Source organism: Caretta caretta, chromosome 5 (genome assembly GCF_965140235.1).
Source record: "Caretta caretta isolate rCarCar2 chromosome 5, rCarCar1.hap1, whole genome shotgun sequence".
Classification (NCBI taxonomy): Eukaryota; Metazoa; Chordata; order Testudines; family Cheloniidae; genus Caretta; species Caretta caretta.
The window spans coordinates 4,850,751-4,871,151 of NC_134210.1; the positions used below are offsets into that span (position 1 = coordinate 4,850,751).

General features: G+C 46.5%; 1 protein-coding gene across 3 annotated transcripts in view; it reads right to left on the reverse strand.

Moving 5' to 3' along the window:
* The window catches only part of DNAI1 (dynein axonemal intermediate chain 1), a 259,683-nt gene that overhangs the window by 114,648 nt on the left and 124,634 nt on the right, over positions 1-20,401 (reverse strand). For all 3 annotated transcript variants that reach the window (XM_048851944.2, XM_048851946.2, XM_048851945.2), the window contains exons 15-18: positions 17,922-18,009; positions 11,407-11,486; positions 1,319-1,467; positions 365-464 (exon numbers count right to left, since the gene is read on the reverse strand). In XM_048851944.2, the coding sequence (XP_048707901.2) occupies positions 365-464; positions 1,319-1,467; positions 11,407-11,486; positions 17,922-18,009 (417 nt within the window). The remainder of the gene's footprint in view (positions 1-364; positions 465-1,318; positions 1,468-11,406; positions 11,487-17,921; positions 18,010-20,401) is intronic.

A 20,401-nucleotide genomic window follows, 5' to 3' on the forward strand; every position in this document is an offset into this window, starting at 1 on the left:
ATAGAAAGGGAGTTGAGGTGCTTGGGAAAGGATGGAAAGTGTCGCTGCCCCCGCCTTCTACAGCACTGTTGCTTTAAGACACCAGTGTGCTATGGAGTAGGGGGTGGGAAGGGACAGATTAAGCCTGCACGGGGCCAATATTCACCAAAATGTTCCTCCTCTCCCTGGACACAGCCCCCTTCCATGCCAGGCCCCCAGCCCCCAGACTAACTCGCAGGCCAGATTCTGACTCCTCAGAATCCCAAAGGAAGCCGCCCAGCTCACTCCACCAGCAGCCGGCCAGTTGCTGTCAGCTGAGCTGCCACGTCTCTGTCCAGGACATTAGATTCCTTAATCCCCTCCCAGTTAAACTAAAGCCTCTTACCTTCCCATCCGTGGTGACTGCAGCAAAGATAGTGGAGGAGTAAGGGGCCCAGGCAACGTCCCCCACAGCAGAATTCAGGTCAAAGACGAACATCGGGGTCCTGGAAAGAAAGGCCCAGGGTGAAGAAGATCTTGTCCAATTACATGTCCCTCCTGAAGAAGACTTTCAAGATGAAACACTCTGATGCTATACCCCAGGCAACCTGTGCTGGTCAGAGCAGCTGAGCCCTCATCCATGTTGCACTGGATTGTCACAGATGACAACCCCGCAGGAGTTCACAGCTGACAGTGCCCTCCTTCTCTCTCCCGTGCTGCCAAGAAGTAGGGTTAGGGGATTTTCTGTTTGAGAGAATGAAGGAGCTATTATGGGAAAGTTTGAGTGAATGTTTGAACGAGGTGAGATTAGTGGTCAGTCATCTCTGCCTATAGCGAGTTTGCTAGTCTCTGTTTGGCTCCCATGAAGATTGGCTAACAGTATCATTCCTCAGGTGGGACACAGCTGTGATGAGAGGTCCTGGTTGCAGAGGGAGAGCGGATCTCTCAGGTAGCCGGGTCCAATGCCATGCAGGGCTTTGAAACATCAGGGCAGCCACCTTGAACTGCAGTGCCCTGTTTTGACCTGTGTGGCCTGGATCCAAGCCAGTGGGCTGGTACCTTGTGTAGCTCTGTTAAAGTTTTAAAATCATGGACTGCAGAGCATCTCACCCTAGTCCTAGATACACTTACACAGGCAGCAATCCAGGGCTGTACCTGCTCTTATTACTGAAGGAACTGCTACGCTCAGGAAAAAGCAAATGAGGAGAGTAAGAGAGAATAATAAGCAATAAATCCACTTAATGGTAAAACTGTAACCATAGATTTTGGCAGACAAAGCTAGCTGCACGCTGCATGTTTATATTGTGAGAGCATAAATCACACTTTCCAGCTGCCAAGGCCAGGACACAGCAAGACTTACTTTATGGTGTGGTCCCAGATCTTGACAGTCCAGTCAGAGCTGCAGGAAATGAAGACTTTCATGTGGTAGGGATTCCAGCTCACTGCGTCAACAGCCATGTGGTGAGCATCAAAGATGTCCAGAAACTGGCTTGAATAGGATTTTGAACACTGCAAAGGAACCAGGGATTGGCAGTGAGAATCATTTGGCTGCTCTGGAAGGGTGGTTCTCCACCCTGGAGGCACCCCCGAGCAGCTTCTCTAGAGAGGCAGGAGTTGTGACCTTTTCTACCAGATCTAAGCGACATTTAAAACATGTTTCTCTCCTTTGGCATGGAATACTGAGCCCTTCTGAGTGTCACAATTTCCAACTCTCTACCAAGAGTCTAGCTCCGTCAGTGAAGTTAACCTGAATGGGAATGCGCTGGTATTTTTAAAAGGTGGTTTGAGCAGCCACGCATTTTAGCTCAGACTTGAAATTTCTGCCTTGCTGGATACACTGCGACAAATCCATCCAAGTCGGTGTTATTATCTGAGTGTGCGTGTGAGAGCAGGGTCATAACCATCCAATCCCGGCTCTTTTAGTGACAGGAGCTATGGTTTCAGAGTAGCAGCCGTGTTAGTCTGTATCCGCAAAAAGAAAAGGATTACTTGTGGCACCTTAGAGACTAACCAATTTATTAGAGCATAAGCTTTCATGAGCTACAGCTCACTTCATCAGATGCATGCAGTCGAAATACAGTGGGGAGATTTATATACACAGAGAACATGAAACAATGGGTGTTACCATACACATGTAACAAGAGTGATCAGGTAAGGTAAGCTATGGTGCCATAATGCACATGGCGAGATGGGCTTGTTTGCCTTGGGAACAGGGTTTGGGAGTAGTTCTGGGTGAAATAAAGCTTATGGCTTGTCCTCTGATTTGTAAACGTCTGGGTCTAGCAAGCCTGCCATTGATCAGCACTCAGACTCTCCTGCGCTTTGGGGCATTCCTAGCTGGCACGACACTTTGGTATCCACTTTGCTCCTACTGACTAGTACAGAAACCCTTCCCTGCCCCATCAATGTGCATTTAAACAGAGTGTGGCAACTCCCACGTTTTATTATGGTCAGGAAGTGACAGGTTCATCATTTATTAAACTGGAGGATCAAGCCCTGGATTGGAAGTTTGAAGAACCAGTCTTAGTCCCTGCTGTGCTGTGTACACTGGGTGGTCTTGGGGGAAGTACTTAATAAGCCTAAATATTCCAACACAGGTGCCTGCAGTTAGGTCAATGGCAGCTGTTGGCAGTTAGCACCTCTAAGATCAGCGGAGGTGATTTTGTTGCCAAAACATGGATTTAGCATAAACTTTAAGGCCACAAGTTTGAAGATGTTGGCTCTAAACCCACAGGAACAATCACCCTCCCCACCTTGCAGGGGATTGTGAGGATAGATTAGGTACAGTTTGTAAAGTGCTATAGAAATGTGATGTATTGCTAATTAGTTATCCTTTTACTGCTAGGGATAGGTCTGGACATCACGGGAGAAAGAAGCTGTCTTTCCAAACGTCCATGGATTCGAAAAGCTAAAACAGGGAGGAATCATTTGAACAAGAGCACCAGCTCCTTAACGCTATGATAGGGACCAGCGAGGACACATTTGCAAATTGCTCTAGCCACCTTGAGCTGACACACATTCACATACCGCTGACTCAGTGACTAGATCTCTAATGCCAAAAGCACAAAATGATGAATTATTACATAGAATTGCCAGCTGCTTAGTACATGAAAGGATCACCCTGAGGTCTGCGGCGGCAATACGATATTACCACCCCAGGTAAAGCAGAGCCACTGGCAGAGGTGGACTTTAGCTTTCAGTGACTGCTGCTGTGGGCACCAGTTCAAAGGCTCCAATATATGAGGGTCGTAAAGAAGAAGAATCACTTAAAGCAAAAAGAAAGTCCTTCACAAACAGCCCTTCCTCAAAGGTGGTCAATCTTTGGGCCTGTCTGCACGAAACAAAAAGCATTGCAAGAAACCACTGGTTGGATGGTCCCTCCCAACCACATTTCACATGGCAGAGCTTCACATCCGGACATTTTCCCCCAAAGCCCTTGTTCCCACCATGGGCATCAGCAGCCTGAGAATCCACAGGTACCCACATGGTTGTAATGCAACGTGCAGACCTATTGTACAATGTTGGCATGTACACAAGCTAGACACTGCAAGAATGAGTGAGACAGCCAGCCAGTTCCTGCTGGCAAGGTCCTCGTTGAGGACAGGCATGGTAGAGCCTTTGAACACAAGTTGAGTGATGTCTGCGTGGGAGGCTGTTTACCCACAGGCATTCTCATCAGCTATCCTACTTCACGGTTAGATGGACCATAAATGCCAAACAACTCCAGGTCAGCAGTTATCTTGTGAACGACAGGCTGCAAAGCACAGAATTTCTATGCTGCTACTTTTCTAGGCCTAGTCTACACTAGAAAATTGTCGGCTTCACTATGTTGCTCAGGTGTGTGAAAACCCACACCCCTTGGGCGGTGGAGTTAAGCCGACCTCACCCCCAGCGTAGACAGCAGTAGGTTGACAAAAGAGGTGGATTACCTACTCTGATGGGAGAACCCCTCACATCAGTGTAGGTAATGTCTACACTGAAGCACTACAGTGGAGCCGCTGTGTTGCTGTAGCATTTCAAGTGTAGACAAGCCCCTAAACAGACAGGCTGAGCTTTGGCTTCCAATATAGGCACTGAGATTTTTTTTTTCCCCAGGGGTACTCCACCCCGCCTCTGCCCCAATGCCCCACCTCCACTCCATCCCCTCCCCAAGGCCCCGCCCTCGCTCTGCCTCATCCTGCCCCTGCTCTGCCCCCTCCCACAAATCACTGCCCTTGCTCCACCCTCTTCCCCCAAGGCCCTGCTCCACTCCTCCCTGAGGCCCCTGCTCACTTGCTGCGCTCCGCTCTCCCCCAGGCCCCTCCCCCAGCCATCAAACAGCTGTTTGGCGGCACCTCCAATCGGCTAATCGGGGGCGCCACCAAACAGCTGTGGCTGGTGAGTGCTGAGCACCCCCTTTTTTTTTTTTCCCATGAGTGCTCCAGCCTCGGGGCACCCACGGAGTCAGCGCCTATGGCTTTCAAAGTTAGTGTGCCCACTGTCTGATCATTTCCACATACTCTGGGACAAAGGGCCAAATTCTGCCAGCCCCTGCACTGGGTGAACGAAAGGCTGCCGGGTGCCTCCTCCCTATTGCACCAGTGCAGGAGCTGGACACAGGACAAGTCTAGCACTCTCCCAAGCACTAGCTAGCATGGCTAACAGCATGACGTGGCTGCAAGGAAGATGGCCAGTAAGGATGGCCAGCCCTCCTCCACCCTGCTGGCGTCTCAGAACCAGTGGGCCCTGAGCCGTTCAGCCCTGAGCTCTGCCTAGTACCCAGGGGGTGCCTGAAGTTACAACCCGGGCCAAAGATTCGTTCATATGCCGTCATCTTGTCGAAACAACTAATGCCCACTGGAATTACACCAGCTAAAGTTGACATTCAAAAAGAGGGGCCAGGGGCCATTTCTGTTCCGCTGATGCAAAGCTGCAAATATATTTGTTTTCATGAGCAAGTGTAACTAAATCCATGCAATGTTTCATCTATTGACTATTGCTGAATTTATTTAGAACCTTCAGTTATGATAACAGCCATTGTAACCCCAATTTGCAAGTGTATGTGCCATTGTGCAAGCAACATTTGCCCAAGTGTTGCACACACTAAGCCTCCAACTGCATGTGGTAAAGCGCAGCATCGCTTAGCACACTGGACTAGGTTCCACTCCCAACACTGCCTCGGTCTTTCTGTGAGATCCTTGGAATAGTCACTCAACGGACTTCTGAGTACCAGTTTCCTCATCTGAAAAATTGGGATAATAGTACACACACACACACACACACACACAGACACCGGAAGGCTTATTTCATTAACATCTGAGATCTTTCTATGGAAACTAAAATCATCATCATTCTTGTCTGCATGTGCAAAACACTTAACTGTATTTGTCAAGGTTCCTCCCCACTCTGAACGCTAGGGTACAGATGTGGGGACCTGCATGAAAACCTCCTAAGCTTATCTTTACCAGCTTAGGTCAAAACTTCCCCAAGGTACAAAATATTCCACCCTTTGTCCTTGGATTGGCCGCTACCATCACCAAACAAATACTGGTTACTGGGGAAGAGCTGTTTGGAAATGTCTTTCCCCCCAAATACTTCCCAAAACCTTGCACCCCACTTCCTGGACAAGGTTTGGTAAAAAGCCTCACCAATTTGCCTCGGTGACTACAAACCCAGACCCTTGGATCTTAAGAACAATGAACAATCCTCCCAACACTTGCACCCCCCCTTTCCTGGGAAATGTTGGATAAAAAGCCTCACCACTTTGCATAGGTGACCACAGACCCAAACCCTTGGATCTGAGAACAATGAAAAAGCATTCAGTTTTCTTACAAGAAGACTTTTAATAGAAATAGGAGTAAATAGAAGTAAAGAAATCCCCTCTGTAAAATCAGGATGGTAGATACCTTACAAGGTAATTAGATTCAAAACATAGAGAATCCCTCTAGGCAAAACCTTAAGTTACAAAAAAGATACCCAGACAGAAATAGTTATTCTATTCAGCACAATTCTTTTCTCAGCCATTTAAAGAAATCATAATCTAACACATACCTAGCTAGATTACTTACTAAAAGTTCTAAGACTCCATTCCTGTTCTATCCCCGGCAAAAACAGCATATATACAGACACACAGACCCTTTGTTTCTCTCACTCCTCCCAGCTTTTGAAAGTATCTTGTCTCCTCACTGGTCATTTTGGTCAGGTGCCAGCGAGGTTACCTTTAGCTTCTTAACCCTTTACAGGTGAGAGGAGTTTTCCTCTGGCCAGGAGGGATTTTAAAGGGGTTTACCCTTCCCTTTATATTTATGACAGTATTTGTAACAAGTGTGCATATTTTGTAGGTTCAATTTAGGATCCCATGTTTGCAAATACGGCCCAGTATGCCACCAATAAGGCTCATAATGCACATCACTACCATAACAAATGCTGAATGCATTCAGATTAGAACAGGAGGCTTGCTAAAGTGTTATGGGAATTTAATTCTTGCACTCCAAAGACTCCAATTAATCAAAATTACAAGGCTTAACTCAGTTTCTTACAAAGTCACATTCACCGTTTGGATACTCAAACTTTTCTGCACTTCCAGCATCTTCATATATCGGAAAAGGGACAAGATTAATTCTTATTAAATATTCGTATTGCAGTAGCTCCTAAGGCTCAAACCTTGACTGAGGTCCCATTGTGTTAGACGCTGGCCACCCAAAAACACAGCACCTGCCCCAGAGAGATATTCCTAAATTCAGGAGAATGATCATCATTGGGTTACCTCAGTTTATCAGTCAGTGTCATCCGGAGTTTGCGAATATGATGGTGTACAGATACTCTGTCACTGAGCTGCTAGTTCTGCATATTGTTATATTGCTGGAATTTGCTTTAATGGTACATGCAGTATCAATGCTTCATGCTTTTTTACATTCAGTCATAAGGGGGATTTGTATTTGGTTTGTTTTTGAAAGTTACTCTGCTGTGAAGAGACAAATAAGACCTGGATAATTTGAAAGGGGGAGGTTTAGGTTGGATATTAGGAAAAACTTTTTCACTTGGAGGGTGGTGAAACACTGGAATGGGTTCCCTAGGGAGGTGGTGGAATCTCCTTCCTTAGAGGTTTTTAAGGTCAGGCTTGACAAAGCCCTGGCTGGGATGATTTAGTTGGGGATTGGTCCTGCTTTGAGCAGGGGGTTGGACTAGATGACCTCGTGAGGTCCCTTCCAACACCGATATTCTATGATTCTATGAAAGGTGAGGGAAGTTACTTTATTCAACTCTCACCACATGTTATTGATTTGAAAGACCCTTAATGTCTCAGACTTTTAATCAACAAGAGTCTTGACCCAGGGCTGTCTGAATCCCATGGAAAATTAATATTCAGGGGGATAATTTTGGAGATTCTGTCTAGACAGAAGCTGATACAGTTTTGATCAAAGGAACAACATAGTCATCGCTTTGGGAGGCGGTTTTGGGAGTCAGTGGTGTCTTGGCCTACCAGGTTGTTTGATGGGGTATGCAAGACTGGTCTAGGCCTGTAGCATCAGGCTCATATGAGAAAGGCAAAATGCCCAAAGAAAAGGCTGTCTCATTAAGGCTTCAGCCTCTAATTATAAACCTGCCTCTTTAAGAAACTCCTGTTTCCCTCAGATTTGGGTTGTTGGAAGGAATCCATGGCCACACCCCTGGCAGGCTCCTTCCAGTCCTTGTAAACAAGAAACCAAGCAGTCTTGTAGCACTGGCCCTGGCCATCACAGAGTGCAGAGGTCAGGCAGAGATGGAGCAGCTCATTCCCCAGGCTCTCCTGGCATCTCAGCCAGGCTGGCTCTAGCAGGCTCTGCCTCCACTGCTCCCTGGGCCAGGAGTAGGGGGAGGAAGAGCCCATTCTCCTTCCCTCTCAGAGACCCTTCTCCACACATGCCTGGCTGAGGCCAAGTGGAAAAACTCTCTCTCCAACAGCCGTGTTAGTCTGTATTCGCAAAAAGAAAAGGAGTACTTGTGGCACCTTAGAGACTAACCAATTTATTTGAGCATGAGCTTTCGTGAGCTGTAGCTCACGAAAGCTCATGCTCAAATAAATTGGTTAGTCTCTAAGGTGCCACAAGTACTCCTTTTCTCTCTCCAACTGGCAGGCAAAACAGGCCGGGGCAGGGCAGAACCCTGCCAGACTTCTGCAGAAAATAAGCACCTACCTCCGTGCTCTAGTGTGTGGTATGTCTGCCCCCTCTGACCTGGCTGCTTCTGTCGGACATTCATTACAATGCTTGCCAGTGTTACTCTTAACTAAGATGACAGGCTCATAGAACTTAGAGACGGAAAAGACCCACTCTCCTTGCAAGGGTAGGAAACATGGCCTGACTGTGCAAGGCACTGTACGCTCTCAGCTCCCACTGATTCCAAGGGAGTTATGGTGCTTGGTACCTTGAGAGGTGCTTGGTATCTTGAAAGTTCAGATATAAATGGGGTGTGGGGTCAGGTAAGGAATCATTTCCAGAGCTGCATCGAGTTTAAGGTCAGAAGAGGCCATTAAATCATCTAGTCTTACCTGCTGTATATCACAGGCTGTTAAATTTCACCCAGCTACCCCTGAATTGAGCCCAGTAACTTGTATCTGAGCCTGTATTGAGCCCAGTAACTTGCATCACTTCTGTGAATTTTTGTTCCTATCGTAAATCACCCTCAATGTTAAAAATGTGTGCCTTATTTCCAATTTGAAAAACAAATGAGATTTCTGTCTGAAATTGTTACCTACTGAAGTTACAAAGAACTTCTAAGCTGTCTGGAACTGAAAGAAGTCGGCAAATATTTCCCCTCACTCTCCTATTCGCTGAGGCTGCTTATTACACATTTCAGAATCAAACACTACTGAAAAATGTGAAGTCTGACCTTCAGCGTGAAAGTTTTGAAGACGAGAAAAAGGATGATTAGACCCAAACCAAGAATGTGCAGAATCTGTTTCATCTTCCAGACTGTCGTCCCAGATTTGCTTAGTAAGTTTTTCTCCTATTTAGCTGATGATAGGTGTGTTCTCAGGAAGTTAGAACTATTATTAAGTTGTGATGGTAAAACAAAGAATCTGTTAACACCAGTAAAGGAATATTGTAATAAAACAGCTGGCCATAGGGTTACAAGACATTGCTGTAGAATACGGAGAAGGAAAACGAATTCAGAGAGGTTGTTTGAATTGTTAGCTAGCAGCATTGCAGCTTGCACTAAACACCTTGGCCTGACACAGAACTCTTCAATTTCTCCCTACACACGTGGACAGTTAGGGGCATCTTCAGAATCCTATTGGGTTTCTTTAGTTTACTTACAGAAATGCTATGTATCAAGGTAATATAAGAAACAATTTTTTCAAAGGGGGCTTATAATGGGGAACAAAAAGTACAAATCAAATAGGCAGCAACCATCTTGACAGCCTCAGGCAGATTAGGACTGAGAAAATTCAGATCTCTTTAGAAACCTTTTGAAAAAAATCAAAAAGGGTTTAAAGTTGTTGCTGTTACTTATTATGAGCCAGATCCTGAGGTGCTAAGTTAGCTTTTTTTAGTCCTTTCTCAGGCCAACTCTTTCAGAAAGGACTAAGTAGAACCCAAGCAAAGACTTTGGCTAGATCTCTCTCTTTCTCCGACATAGTCTAACGGTGTCACTGCAGTGTCTCTGGACACACACACAGTGGCTGAGCGCTGCTTCTATCCCAAGACTCGATCTCATAATTAATATCACTTTAAAAGACGTGCTCTGAATTTGCAGGGTTCGTGTAACTGCAACTTTCCTTTCAATACACAGGTCTGAACAAGTCACAAACCAGTGGGTAATATGTAAAGAGGCTGTTTTCCATTATATGTTCATATTAATGCAGAAACAGTTTGTCCTCTATGTAAAAGGGCAGTAGATAGACCAGTGTGTAATTAAGATAATGATTTCTTGGCTTCAGAAATGCTATTAATCACACTATTTTCTGAAATTCTCTGTAATTGTTCTGCAGCTAAAAAATTAACATATTATCCTACTGATTATTAGGAAGTTTTTACCCCTTGGAAAAATAAAAGCTTTCAGAAACTCACTTTTTAAAACAGTTTAACAAATAGTCTATAGGCATGTCCATCCAGATAGGAGTTTACCCTTGATTCTTCATTCTTCTCGAATATTTGAAGTTAGACCCGTCTTTCTACTTAACACTACGGTGGCAAAGGGAATGAGCACCTCTGGACACTTGCCAACATTTCTGAGAGTTCTGCAAGAACTAACTGCCTAGATAAGCTGGAGGTTGTGGGCTGCTATGTCCCCATCTGCCCAAAGGCTGTGTACGTGCTCTGGCAGAGATTAGCACTGTACAGACTTTAAAGACTTCCTCCCCAAATCCAGCAAAGCATGAAAGCACAGGTTTCAAGTGCTTTGCTAGATCAAGGCCTTTATCACCACATCTTCCCAGTGAGGCTGGGATCAATGTCCTCATTTTACAATGTGGAAACATGAGGGCCCAGACCCACAAAGGTACCTAGGTGCCAAAGTCCATTTTGGGCTCCACTGACACCCACAAGCCCCCCACTCAGCTGCAGCCTAACCTCACTCAGCACCTAAATTTTTGCAGCAAAAGTTCCCTAGGGTCCGAAATTTCTGCGTCTGAGCATGCGCACTGTTGCCCCACTCTTGGTGTCCAGGCTCTTATCTCTGGTCTAAGCCCTAGAGCGATCCATGGACCTATTTGTATGCGGGGTCTGCTCTAGTAGACAGGCTCAGAGTGGAGCAACTTCAGCAGGGGAGTGAGGGAGAGCCACATCAGAATATCCTCCAGCTCAGCAGAGGAGTCTGCTGAAGGCAGTCGGCTGTGAAGGAGCTTGCAGCGGCCATAGCTGTGTTCTGGGCAGCTCTGCCCCACCAGCCATATACAGGCTAAAGGTCCTCACCCAAACTGAAGGCCCTGTGGCTATAATTTTAATAGACCCCAAAAGCCGGGCCAGGGGAACGCTGCGTGTAATGGGAGCGGGACAGGGAACAGACTTCCCTCTCGAGCTATCACTGGTTACAGTTTGCATTTTCAAGACTCACTACAAAGGGGAGGGCTAGAAAGTCCTATGATTTAATAAAAAGCAGATTAAATTATTCCTGCCATTTCATAGTCATGGGGGCATGGGCTCAGAGGCAAGGGCTGTATCCCTCTTCATTTCTCTCACTCCCTTCTTATTTAGTTCTGCAGTTGCATTCTGTATTCTGGGATGCAGTTTGTACAAAAAAAATCTTTATACAAGATTCTATTCTATAGAGGTTCTTTTAGAGCCCAGTGGCAATTGGCTCTACTCAGGCATATTCCAGCAACCCAGCAGGGCTTCCCATGGGCATCGGAGTCCACCCATGGAGATCTGATTGAAGGACCGAAGTTGCATTTTATTACATATTCTGGGGAAATGACTAAGATGACAACCCTATAAAATAGACAGCAGTGATGAGAGGTAAAAGAGGTTTCCCTGAAATGGTTTTTACCTTGTAGATTTTCCCTTCTTCAGTGCCAACGAGAAATAAATAATCTATCTTCTTGTGAAAATCAAAGGAAGTTCCACAACCTATTTGAGAGAGAGAGAGGGAGAGCTGTCAATCAGAAAGACGGCCATGATATCAAGCATAGGTTTCTTTGTTATTGCACAAATTCCATCAATGAAGGTTTTCAAAAAATATTTTTTCATATTGGCTGCTGGTGGGTGCTAAGCACCTGCTAATTCGGAGCCTCTGATCCAGGACAGCATTAGATGACGGCCTCTCCCCTCTTCAGCAGCACAGTACATCAAAGATGTTCTTTCCCTGCACTCCACTATGTTCCCACAGAACATCTCATCAAATTTGCCAAATCTCAGTTCTTATTTCTGGAAGGCACTCAGCATGGCAATGGGCATAGTATCAGAACCTAAATGGACCACACCTGCACTGTTTCAAGAACAGATCCTTCCCCAGGATGACCTTAAAGAAGGAAAGAGAATAAGTCCTCTCTCTCCAGCCCCACCTTGGCATCTCTGGATCCAAGGATGTGGAGTCCTTTGTTAATGTCTGTGAAGCTCTCAGATATTATAGTGATGGGGCCCACAGAAAAGCCTGTGGAGGAAATTAATAATTATGTCTTCAGGGCAGGGTTTGACTAGTGGGCAGTAAATAAGGCCTGGAGCCACACATTGAACAATGTGGAGAAAACGAAATATTGAATAGCTGCTGCCTGACCCTGTCCCAGTTCAGCTTGGGGAGGTTCCCAGAGGTGGGTCTGGCCCAGTCTGAGGAGTGGCTCCTATAAGAGAAGAGGAAGTCCTGTCCCTCACCAGCCTGACTGGGACTAGCAGCTGGAGCCTGGCACACAGTAGGAGCCCCCAGCTGTGGTGCCCCCAGCAGCACAGGGGAGACCCGACCCACCTTCGGGAACCTCTCCTGGCTGCAGAAAGCTCCAGCTCCGAAGGCAGCACAGCCATGGAGCTTCCTGCAGCCAGGGGAGGTTCCCAGAGATGGGTCTGACCCACCCCAGGGAAGAGGGAGTCCTCTCCTTCCCCAGCCCTACCGGGACTAGCAGCTGGAGCCCAGCGCACAATAGGAAGCCCCGGATGGGGTGCTCCCAGCCCTGCCCCTCCCCAACTCTGGGCCCAGTGCTCAGGAGTGAAAGTGGCCTTGGGCTGGCTATGGGGGGAGGGATGGACCACAGCACCCCTCTGACTATGGGGCCCTGGACAATCACCCACCTGTAAGGCCAGCCTTGCCCCCCCCAAAAGTGATGCCCCCCCCCCACAATAGCTTTGCAACCTCCCACAACACTCTTTTGGGTCGGGACCCTCACAGTTATAACACCATGAAACTTCAGATGTAAACATCTGAAACTGTGAAATTTACTATTTTAAAAATCCTAGTACCATGAAATTGATCAAAATGGACTGTGAATTTGGTAGGGCTCCATTCATAATTCGTACACAGATTGCAGGGTGAATCCAAATTGCACTGCAACCTTAATTCTGGCATTTCCTAACTCCTGAGTGCTCGACTTTGCAACTTTAATAACGTTCTTTTAATATAGTTTGTGTGTAAGTTCCTAGAGTTTTTTTAAACATTTGGAATTCCTTCCCCCGACCCATGAAATTCCATCATGTAAGCATCATAGTGACACCTACATGGTATATCAGAAGGGTTGGAACCTTTAGATCCACCTCACAGATCCCTGTCACTTGAGTTAACAAAGTAACTGATAGCAGTAGTAGGTTGTTATCATCTATGTGGCCCAACCCTAGAAAGGGACGAGACACTTTACCATTGGGTTTCACAAATATTTGCTGACAGCAGAGGAAGGCGAGTCAGGAATCTAGGGTCCCAGTCCAGGATCTGAATGGGAGTGTGGTCTAGGCACAGACTTCTCCACCCAATCCCACACAATCGGTCCCTGTTCTGTCTGTCCCCCCCCAAACCCCTGCCCCACCACTGGTTCCTTACCCCAGTCCATTCTGCTCACTTTGCTAGTCCCAGTCTCCACTCCTTAGGTTTCTATCCCAGTCCCATTGCCCCAAAAGGTGAAGTCTCCTCCCTCCAAACTCCCAGTCCCCCTACATCCCGACTCCCAATCTCCTTACTCAGCCAGTCCCAGTTCCCGCCCTCATTCCTTGGAGATCCTATATTGTGACTCACCATCAGCATGTATCAAACTAATTCCCTCTCACAAATATATTACACTCTCTACAAATTGCTAACTCTGAAACATTCTTCTACGCAAAGGGAATTTCCTTCTGCAAGCTCTGTAAGGCTATATCTTCTCTCCCAAAATAGGCATGTTTTTACAGCAAGACAGCTAACCCGGCTTAGCTCTTATGAGGAAAGATTAATAAGACTGGGACTTTTCAGCTTGGAAACGAGATGACTAAGGCAGGATATGATAGAGGCCTATAAAGTCATGACTGAGAAAGTAGATAAGGAAGTGTTATTTACTCCTTCTCATAACACAAGAACTAGGGGTCACCAAATGAAAGTAATAGGCAGCAGGTTTAAAACAAACAAAATGAAGTATTTCTTCACTCAACGCACAGACAACCTGTGGAACTCCTTCCAGGGGATGTTGTGAAGGCCAAGACTATAACAGGGTTCAAAAAAGAACTAGAAAAGTTCATGGAGAATAGGTCTATCAATAGCTATTAGCCAGGATGGGCAGGGATGGTGTCCCTAGCCTCTGTTTGCCAGAAGCTGGAAATGGGCGACAGGGGATGGATCACTTGATGATTATCTGTTCTGTTCATTCCCTCTGAGGCACCTGGCATTGGCCACTGTCAGAAGACAGGGTGCTGGGCTAGATGGACCTTTGGTCTGACCCAATATGGCGATTGTTATGTTCTCTCTTGGTGTGACGGAGGCAAGGAACTGATAGTTTATACATTGTTGTAGCTAGTTGAGGTTAACCTTAGGTGAGAGGGAGATGGGTAACGTTGTTGAGCTTGACTAGATACATCTAGATAGAAACGACCATTGCTTTGACTGCAATCGAAGATGTGATTGCAGCACATGTAGGCAGATCCATGCTAGCTTTAATCTAGATAATTCAGGTACCACAAGCAATGAAGTCACAACAACACGGGCTTCAGCATGGGCTACACAAGCCTGCCTGGGACCCTGGGTAAGTACTTAGGCAGCTAGCCTGAAGGAACTCAGATTTGAAATTGCAGAACTACTAACTATAGTTTGTAACCTATCCCTGAAATCAGCCTCTGCACCAGATGACTGGAGGATAGCCAATGTAACACCAATTTTTAAAAAGGGCTCCAGAGGCAATTCTGGCAATTACAGGCTAGTGAGTCTAACTTTAGTACCAGAGAATTATCAGACACACAGATGAACACGATTTGTTGGGGAAGAGTCAACAAGGCTTTTGTAAAGGGAAATCATGCCTTTGAAGGGGTCAACAAATGTGGATAAGGGTGAGCCACTAGATATATTGCACTTGGATTTTCAGAAAGCCTTTGAAAAGGTTCCTCACCAAAGGCTCTTAAACTCTAAGTAGTCATGGGATAAGAGGGAAGGTCCTGTCATGGATCAGTAACTGAAAGACAGGAAACAAAGGGTAGGAATAAATGGTCAGTTTTCACAATGGAGAGAAGTAAACAGCGGGATCCCACCCATGGATCTGCATTGGGACCTGTACTGTTTAACATATTCTTTAATGATCTGGAAAAGAGAGTGAACAGTGAAGTGTCAAAATCTGCAGATGATAAAAAAATTATTCAAAATCATTAAATCCATATGTGATCGTTAAGTGCAAAAACTAGGTGACTGGGCAACAAAATGGCAGGTGAAATTCAATATTGATAAGTGCAAAGTAATGCACATTGGACAACATAATCCCAACTCTACATATGTAAGGGTGAGTTCTAAATTAGCTGTTACCACTCAAGAAAGAGATTATGGAGTTGCCATGGTCACTTCTCTGAAAACTTTAAAACTTTCAATGCACAGAATAGGTCAAAACCACTAATAGAATGTGAGAAACAATTAGGAAAGGGATAGATAATAAAACAGAAAATATCAGAATGCCTCTATATAAATCCCTGGTGCACCCACATCCTGAGTACTTTGTGTCCTGTTCTGATCACCCCAACTCAAAAAAAATACAATGGAACTGGAAAATGTTCAGAGAAGGGCAACAAAGATGATCAAGAGCATGGAATGGCTTTCATACGAGGGGAGAACAAAAAAATTAGGACTGTGCATCTTAGAGAAAGGGAGATATCATAGAGGTCTATAAAGTCAAGAAATGTGTGGAAAAAGTGACTAGAGAATTGTTATTTACCCCTTCCCACAATACAAAAATGAGGGATCACCTGATTAAAGTAATGGTTTAATACAAACATTAGGAAGTACTTTTTCACACAACACATAGCTAACCTGTGAAACTCATTGCCTTTGGCTGTAGGCTAAAATCATGTCTAGGTTGAAAAAAACCAAGTTAAGTTATTGGAGGTCAGATCCATCAACGGAAATTAATCAAGTTGGACGGGATGCAACCCCAAGCTCAGGGCAACCCTAAACTTCTGATTGCCAGAAGCCAGGAGTAGAAGACAGAGAATCACTCAAAAAACGCCCTGTTCTGAACACTCCACCTGAAGCTCTGGTACGGGCCACTGTCAGAAGACAGGATACTGGGCAAGATGGACCATTGGTCTGACCCAGGGTGGCAACTCTTATGTTCCCCTAAGCTAGCTAGATTTAAGCTAGAGTGGGCATGCCTACCCTACAATCACAGCTTCACATGCAGTAAAGACGTAGCCTGAGAGTCAAACCTTCTCCCAGGTTAGAGACCATCATCTCCACAGAGACTCTGACTTAGATCTGCTAACAGCCAAGAGGAGTAACCTTTCTTTAAGAACAAGGAGTACTTGTGGCACCTTAGAGACTAACAAATTTATTTGAGCATAAGCTTTCGTGGGCTAAAACCCACTTCATCGGATGCATGCAGTGGAAAATACAGTAGGAAGATACATATATATACACAGAAAACATGAAAAAATGTGTGTTGCCATACACACTATAACGAGAGTGATCAATTAAGATGAGCTATTAGCAGCAGGAGAAAAAAACCTTTTGTAGTGATAATCAAGATGGCCCATTTCCAACAGTTGACAAGAAGGTGAGAGTAACAGTGGGGGGGGGGGGTTGGAAATAAACATGGGGAAATATTTTACTTTGTGTAATGATCCATCCACTCCCAGTCTTTATTCAAGCCTAATTTAATGGCGTCCAGTGTGCAAATTAATTCCAATTCAGCAGTCTCTCATTGGAGTCTGTTTTTGAAGTTTTTTTTGTTGTAATATTGTGACTTTTAGGTCTGCAATTGAGTGACTGGGGAGATTGAGGTGTTCTCCAATTGGTTTTTGAATGTTATAATTCTTGACATCTGATTTGTGTCCTGTCATAAATATAAAGGGAAGGGTAACCACCTTTCTGTATACAGTGCTATAAAATCCCTCCTGGCCAGAGGCAAAATCCTTTCACATGTAAAGGGTTAAGAAGCTAAGGTAACCCCGCTGGCACCTGACCCTAAATGGCCAATGAGGAGACAAGATTCTTTCAGATCTGGAGTGTGGGGGGGAAACAAAGGATTTGTCTGTCTGTGTGATGCTTTTGCCGGGAACAGATCAGGAATGCAGCCTTACAACTCATGTAAAGTTAGTAAATAATCTAGCTAGAAATGTGTTACATTTTCTTTTGTTTAATGGCTTGTATAATAAGCTGTGCTGGAGGGAATGTATATTCCTGTTTTTGTGTCTTTTTGTAACTTAAGATTTTGCCTAGAGGGATTCTCTGTGTTTTGAATCTGATTACCCTGTAAAGTATTTACCATCCTGATTTTACAGAGGTGATTCTTTTACCTTTTCTTTAATTAAAATTCTTCTTTTAAGAACCTGCTCGATTTTTCATTGTTCTTAAGATCCAAGGGTTTGGATCTGTGTTCACCTGTACTAATTGGTGAGGATTCTTATCAAGCCTTCCCCAGGAAAGGGGGCTTGGGGGGATATTTTGGGGGAAGACGTCTCCAAGTGGGCTCTTTCCCTGTTCTTTGTTTAAAACGTGTGATGGTGGCAGCATACTCTTCAATGACAAGGCAAAGTTTGTACCTTGGAAAGTTTTTAACCTAAGCTGGTAAGAATACACTTAGGGGGTCTTTCATGCAGGTCCCCACATCTGTACTCTAGAGTTCGGAGTGGGGAAGGAACCTTGACTTGTCCATTTATTCTTTTACATAGAGACTGTCCGGTTTGGCCAATGTACATGGCAGAGGGGCATTGCTGGCACATGATGGCATATATCACATTGGTAGATGCGCAGGTGAATGAGCCTCTGATAGTGTGGCTGATGTGATTAGGTCCTAGGATTCTTTAAGAGTCTCTCTCCCTATCACCTCACACCTGGAGAGCTCTCTGCTTTAATTTCTATGCATGAGTGATTAGAGGTTTGATGTCACTAATTATCAGGATGGTGAGAACTTGGGCTCATACCAATTGTTTGCAGCTGCAGTCCCTCTGGCCCTTCCATCGTTGTTCCCTCTACTGACAGCTTGATGACATCTGAATGAACCAGCTCATTCTGCAGGCAGAGGAGACTTCAGATTAATAAGTGTCTTTGTGGTGACAATACAGAGACTGTCGTTGCTTGGAAATGGCACATTTTCTTGAAGAATTTTAAAAAGCTGAACATAAAAGTATTTGTCATTTCGTGCCAGCAGCCGGCAGCTTGTGAAAGCTGTGTTTTACTTACTGTGAGCTTTGCTTCCCTTCCCCAGAATAGAGAGCCTCTACCACTCATGGACTGTATTGGGACCTTATCACAGCAGGACACCCATGTGCACACACCCAGGTTACACACACCCTGGTTTCTTGGGTCAAAATTTTCAAACTTGGGCTAGGCAACTACATCATTTAGGCACCTATTAAGTGGCCTGATTTTTTGCAGAAATCCTGATCACCTGCAGCTCTTGTTGACTTCAGTATCTCTCAAAAACAGACTGATGGTATTTCAGGTTGGGCACGTTCCTTCTCACCCCCCAGTTCAAGAAGAGAGGCACTCAGTGTGAGCAAAAGGTTTACGAAATGAAAGCTGTAATCTATCTAGCCATTAAAGTCTGCATCAGTTTCTCCATCAGTAACATGAGGATAATACTAATATTTACAGTAGAACCTCAGAGTTACTTGGGAATGGAGGTTGTTCGTAACTCTGAAATGTTCGTAACCCTGAACAAAACGTTATGGTTGTTCTTTCAAATGTTTACAACTGAACATTGACTTAACGCAGCTTTGAAACTTAATTATGCCGAAGGAAAATGCTGCTTTCCCTTTATTTTTTTAGTAGTTTACATTTAACACAGTACTGCACTGGATTTGCTTTTTCTCCCCCCTTTTGTCTCTGCTGCTGCCTGATTGCACACTTCCAGTTCCAGGTGAGGTGTGTGGCTGACTGGTCAGTTTGTAACGCTGGTGTTCGTAACTCTGAGATTCTACTGTACTTGGCAAGATCAACTTCTGCTTTGTGTCACACCAGTGCAGTGGGGAGTAGAACTTGGGCCATTGTTTGTATAACACCATATTAATGCTGTGATTGTTAAAGCCTATGAATTAGCACCCAGTACCGGGTTTAAAAGGGCACCGGTGCCAGGCCCACGTTCAAAAGGGGCCCCCACCAAGCCCGCTCCACTTGGGCTGCACTCTGAGCCGCTGGCTCCTCTCCACCCCCTGACCCCTCCCTCCCCACCGCTAGCTCCTCTCAGCTGTCCTGCTGGCCCAGGGCTTCTCTCCACCCCCTGGTCCCTCTCCCCCACCCACTGCTCACTCCTCTCAGCCAGCGGCCAGCTGGCCGAGGGCTCCTCTCCATCCCAGTCACTGGCAGGCTGCTGACTGGCAGGCAGTGCCAGTGACTGGGGTGGAGGGGAGCCCTCAGCCTCTGCCCTCCAGGCTGGTCTGCTTCGGGCTCCCCAGGAGTGGGGCCTGCCTCGACTGCCACTCTGTGTAAGTGGCAGGCTGGGAAAGTTGGTGGCTGTCGTCCCTCCCCGACCCTGCAAGGAAATGCCCCCTCCACCGCGGGCACTGCCAGTGCCAGGCAGGGAGGGCTGGGTGGGGCCGTGGCAGATGGGGCTGCTCTGTGCTTCCGGGCTTCAGCTGTCCTGCCTCCTAGCACTGTGCTGGGAGCGGGGATCCCTGCTCTGTGCTGGCTCAGCAGTGCCAGTGAGTGCGGCCGGGGGGCAGGGTGTGGGGGAGTGGGTCTGTGAGGGGGCGGGAGGAGCTGGGTAGTGGGGGAGGTTTGTGTGTGTTGGGGCACTGCGGGGGGAGTTCTGGGTCTGGTGCTGGGCAGTTGTGGTGGGATTTGGGCAGGGGTGGTAGTCAGGGATAGTGGTGTGCAGGGCGCTGTGCATTTGTGGTGAGGCAGTCTGTGGGGCACTGGGCATACAGAATCGGGGGAGTTGGGTGGAGGGTTGCATGGTGTGGCATGGTCCTGCCCCTGAGGGGAAGGGGCCCTCTGGCAGCATAAGGCCAGGCAGGCCAGTGTGCTTCTGCCCTGGGGCAGCAGGTTTGTATAATTTTTGGTGGTGCCCAGAACAGGTCCAAGTCCCGCCCCCACCACACTCACCTGCTTAAGGCTCTGGGAGGGAGTTTGGGTGCTGGGTGCAAGCTCTGGGCTGGGGCATGGAGTTGGGGTGCAGGAGAGGGTGAGGAGTGCGGTGCTTACCTTGGGCAGCTCCCAAAAGCGACCTGCACACCCCTCTGGCAGTGGCTCCTAGGCGGGGGGCAGTGGGGGGGGCTCTGTGCTGCTGCCCACAGGTACCACCCCCGCAGCATCCATTGGCTGCAATTCCCGGCCAATGGGAGCTATGAAGTTGGTGCTCATGGTGGGGGCAGCGCACGGAGACACCCCACCCAGGGCCACAGGGATGTGCCAGCCGCTTCCAGGAGTGGTGCGGAGCAAGGGCTGGCAGGAAGCTGCCTTC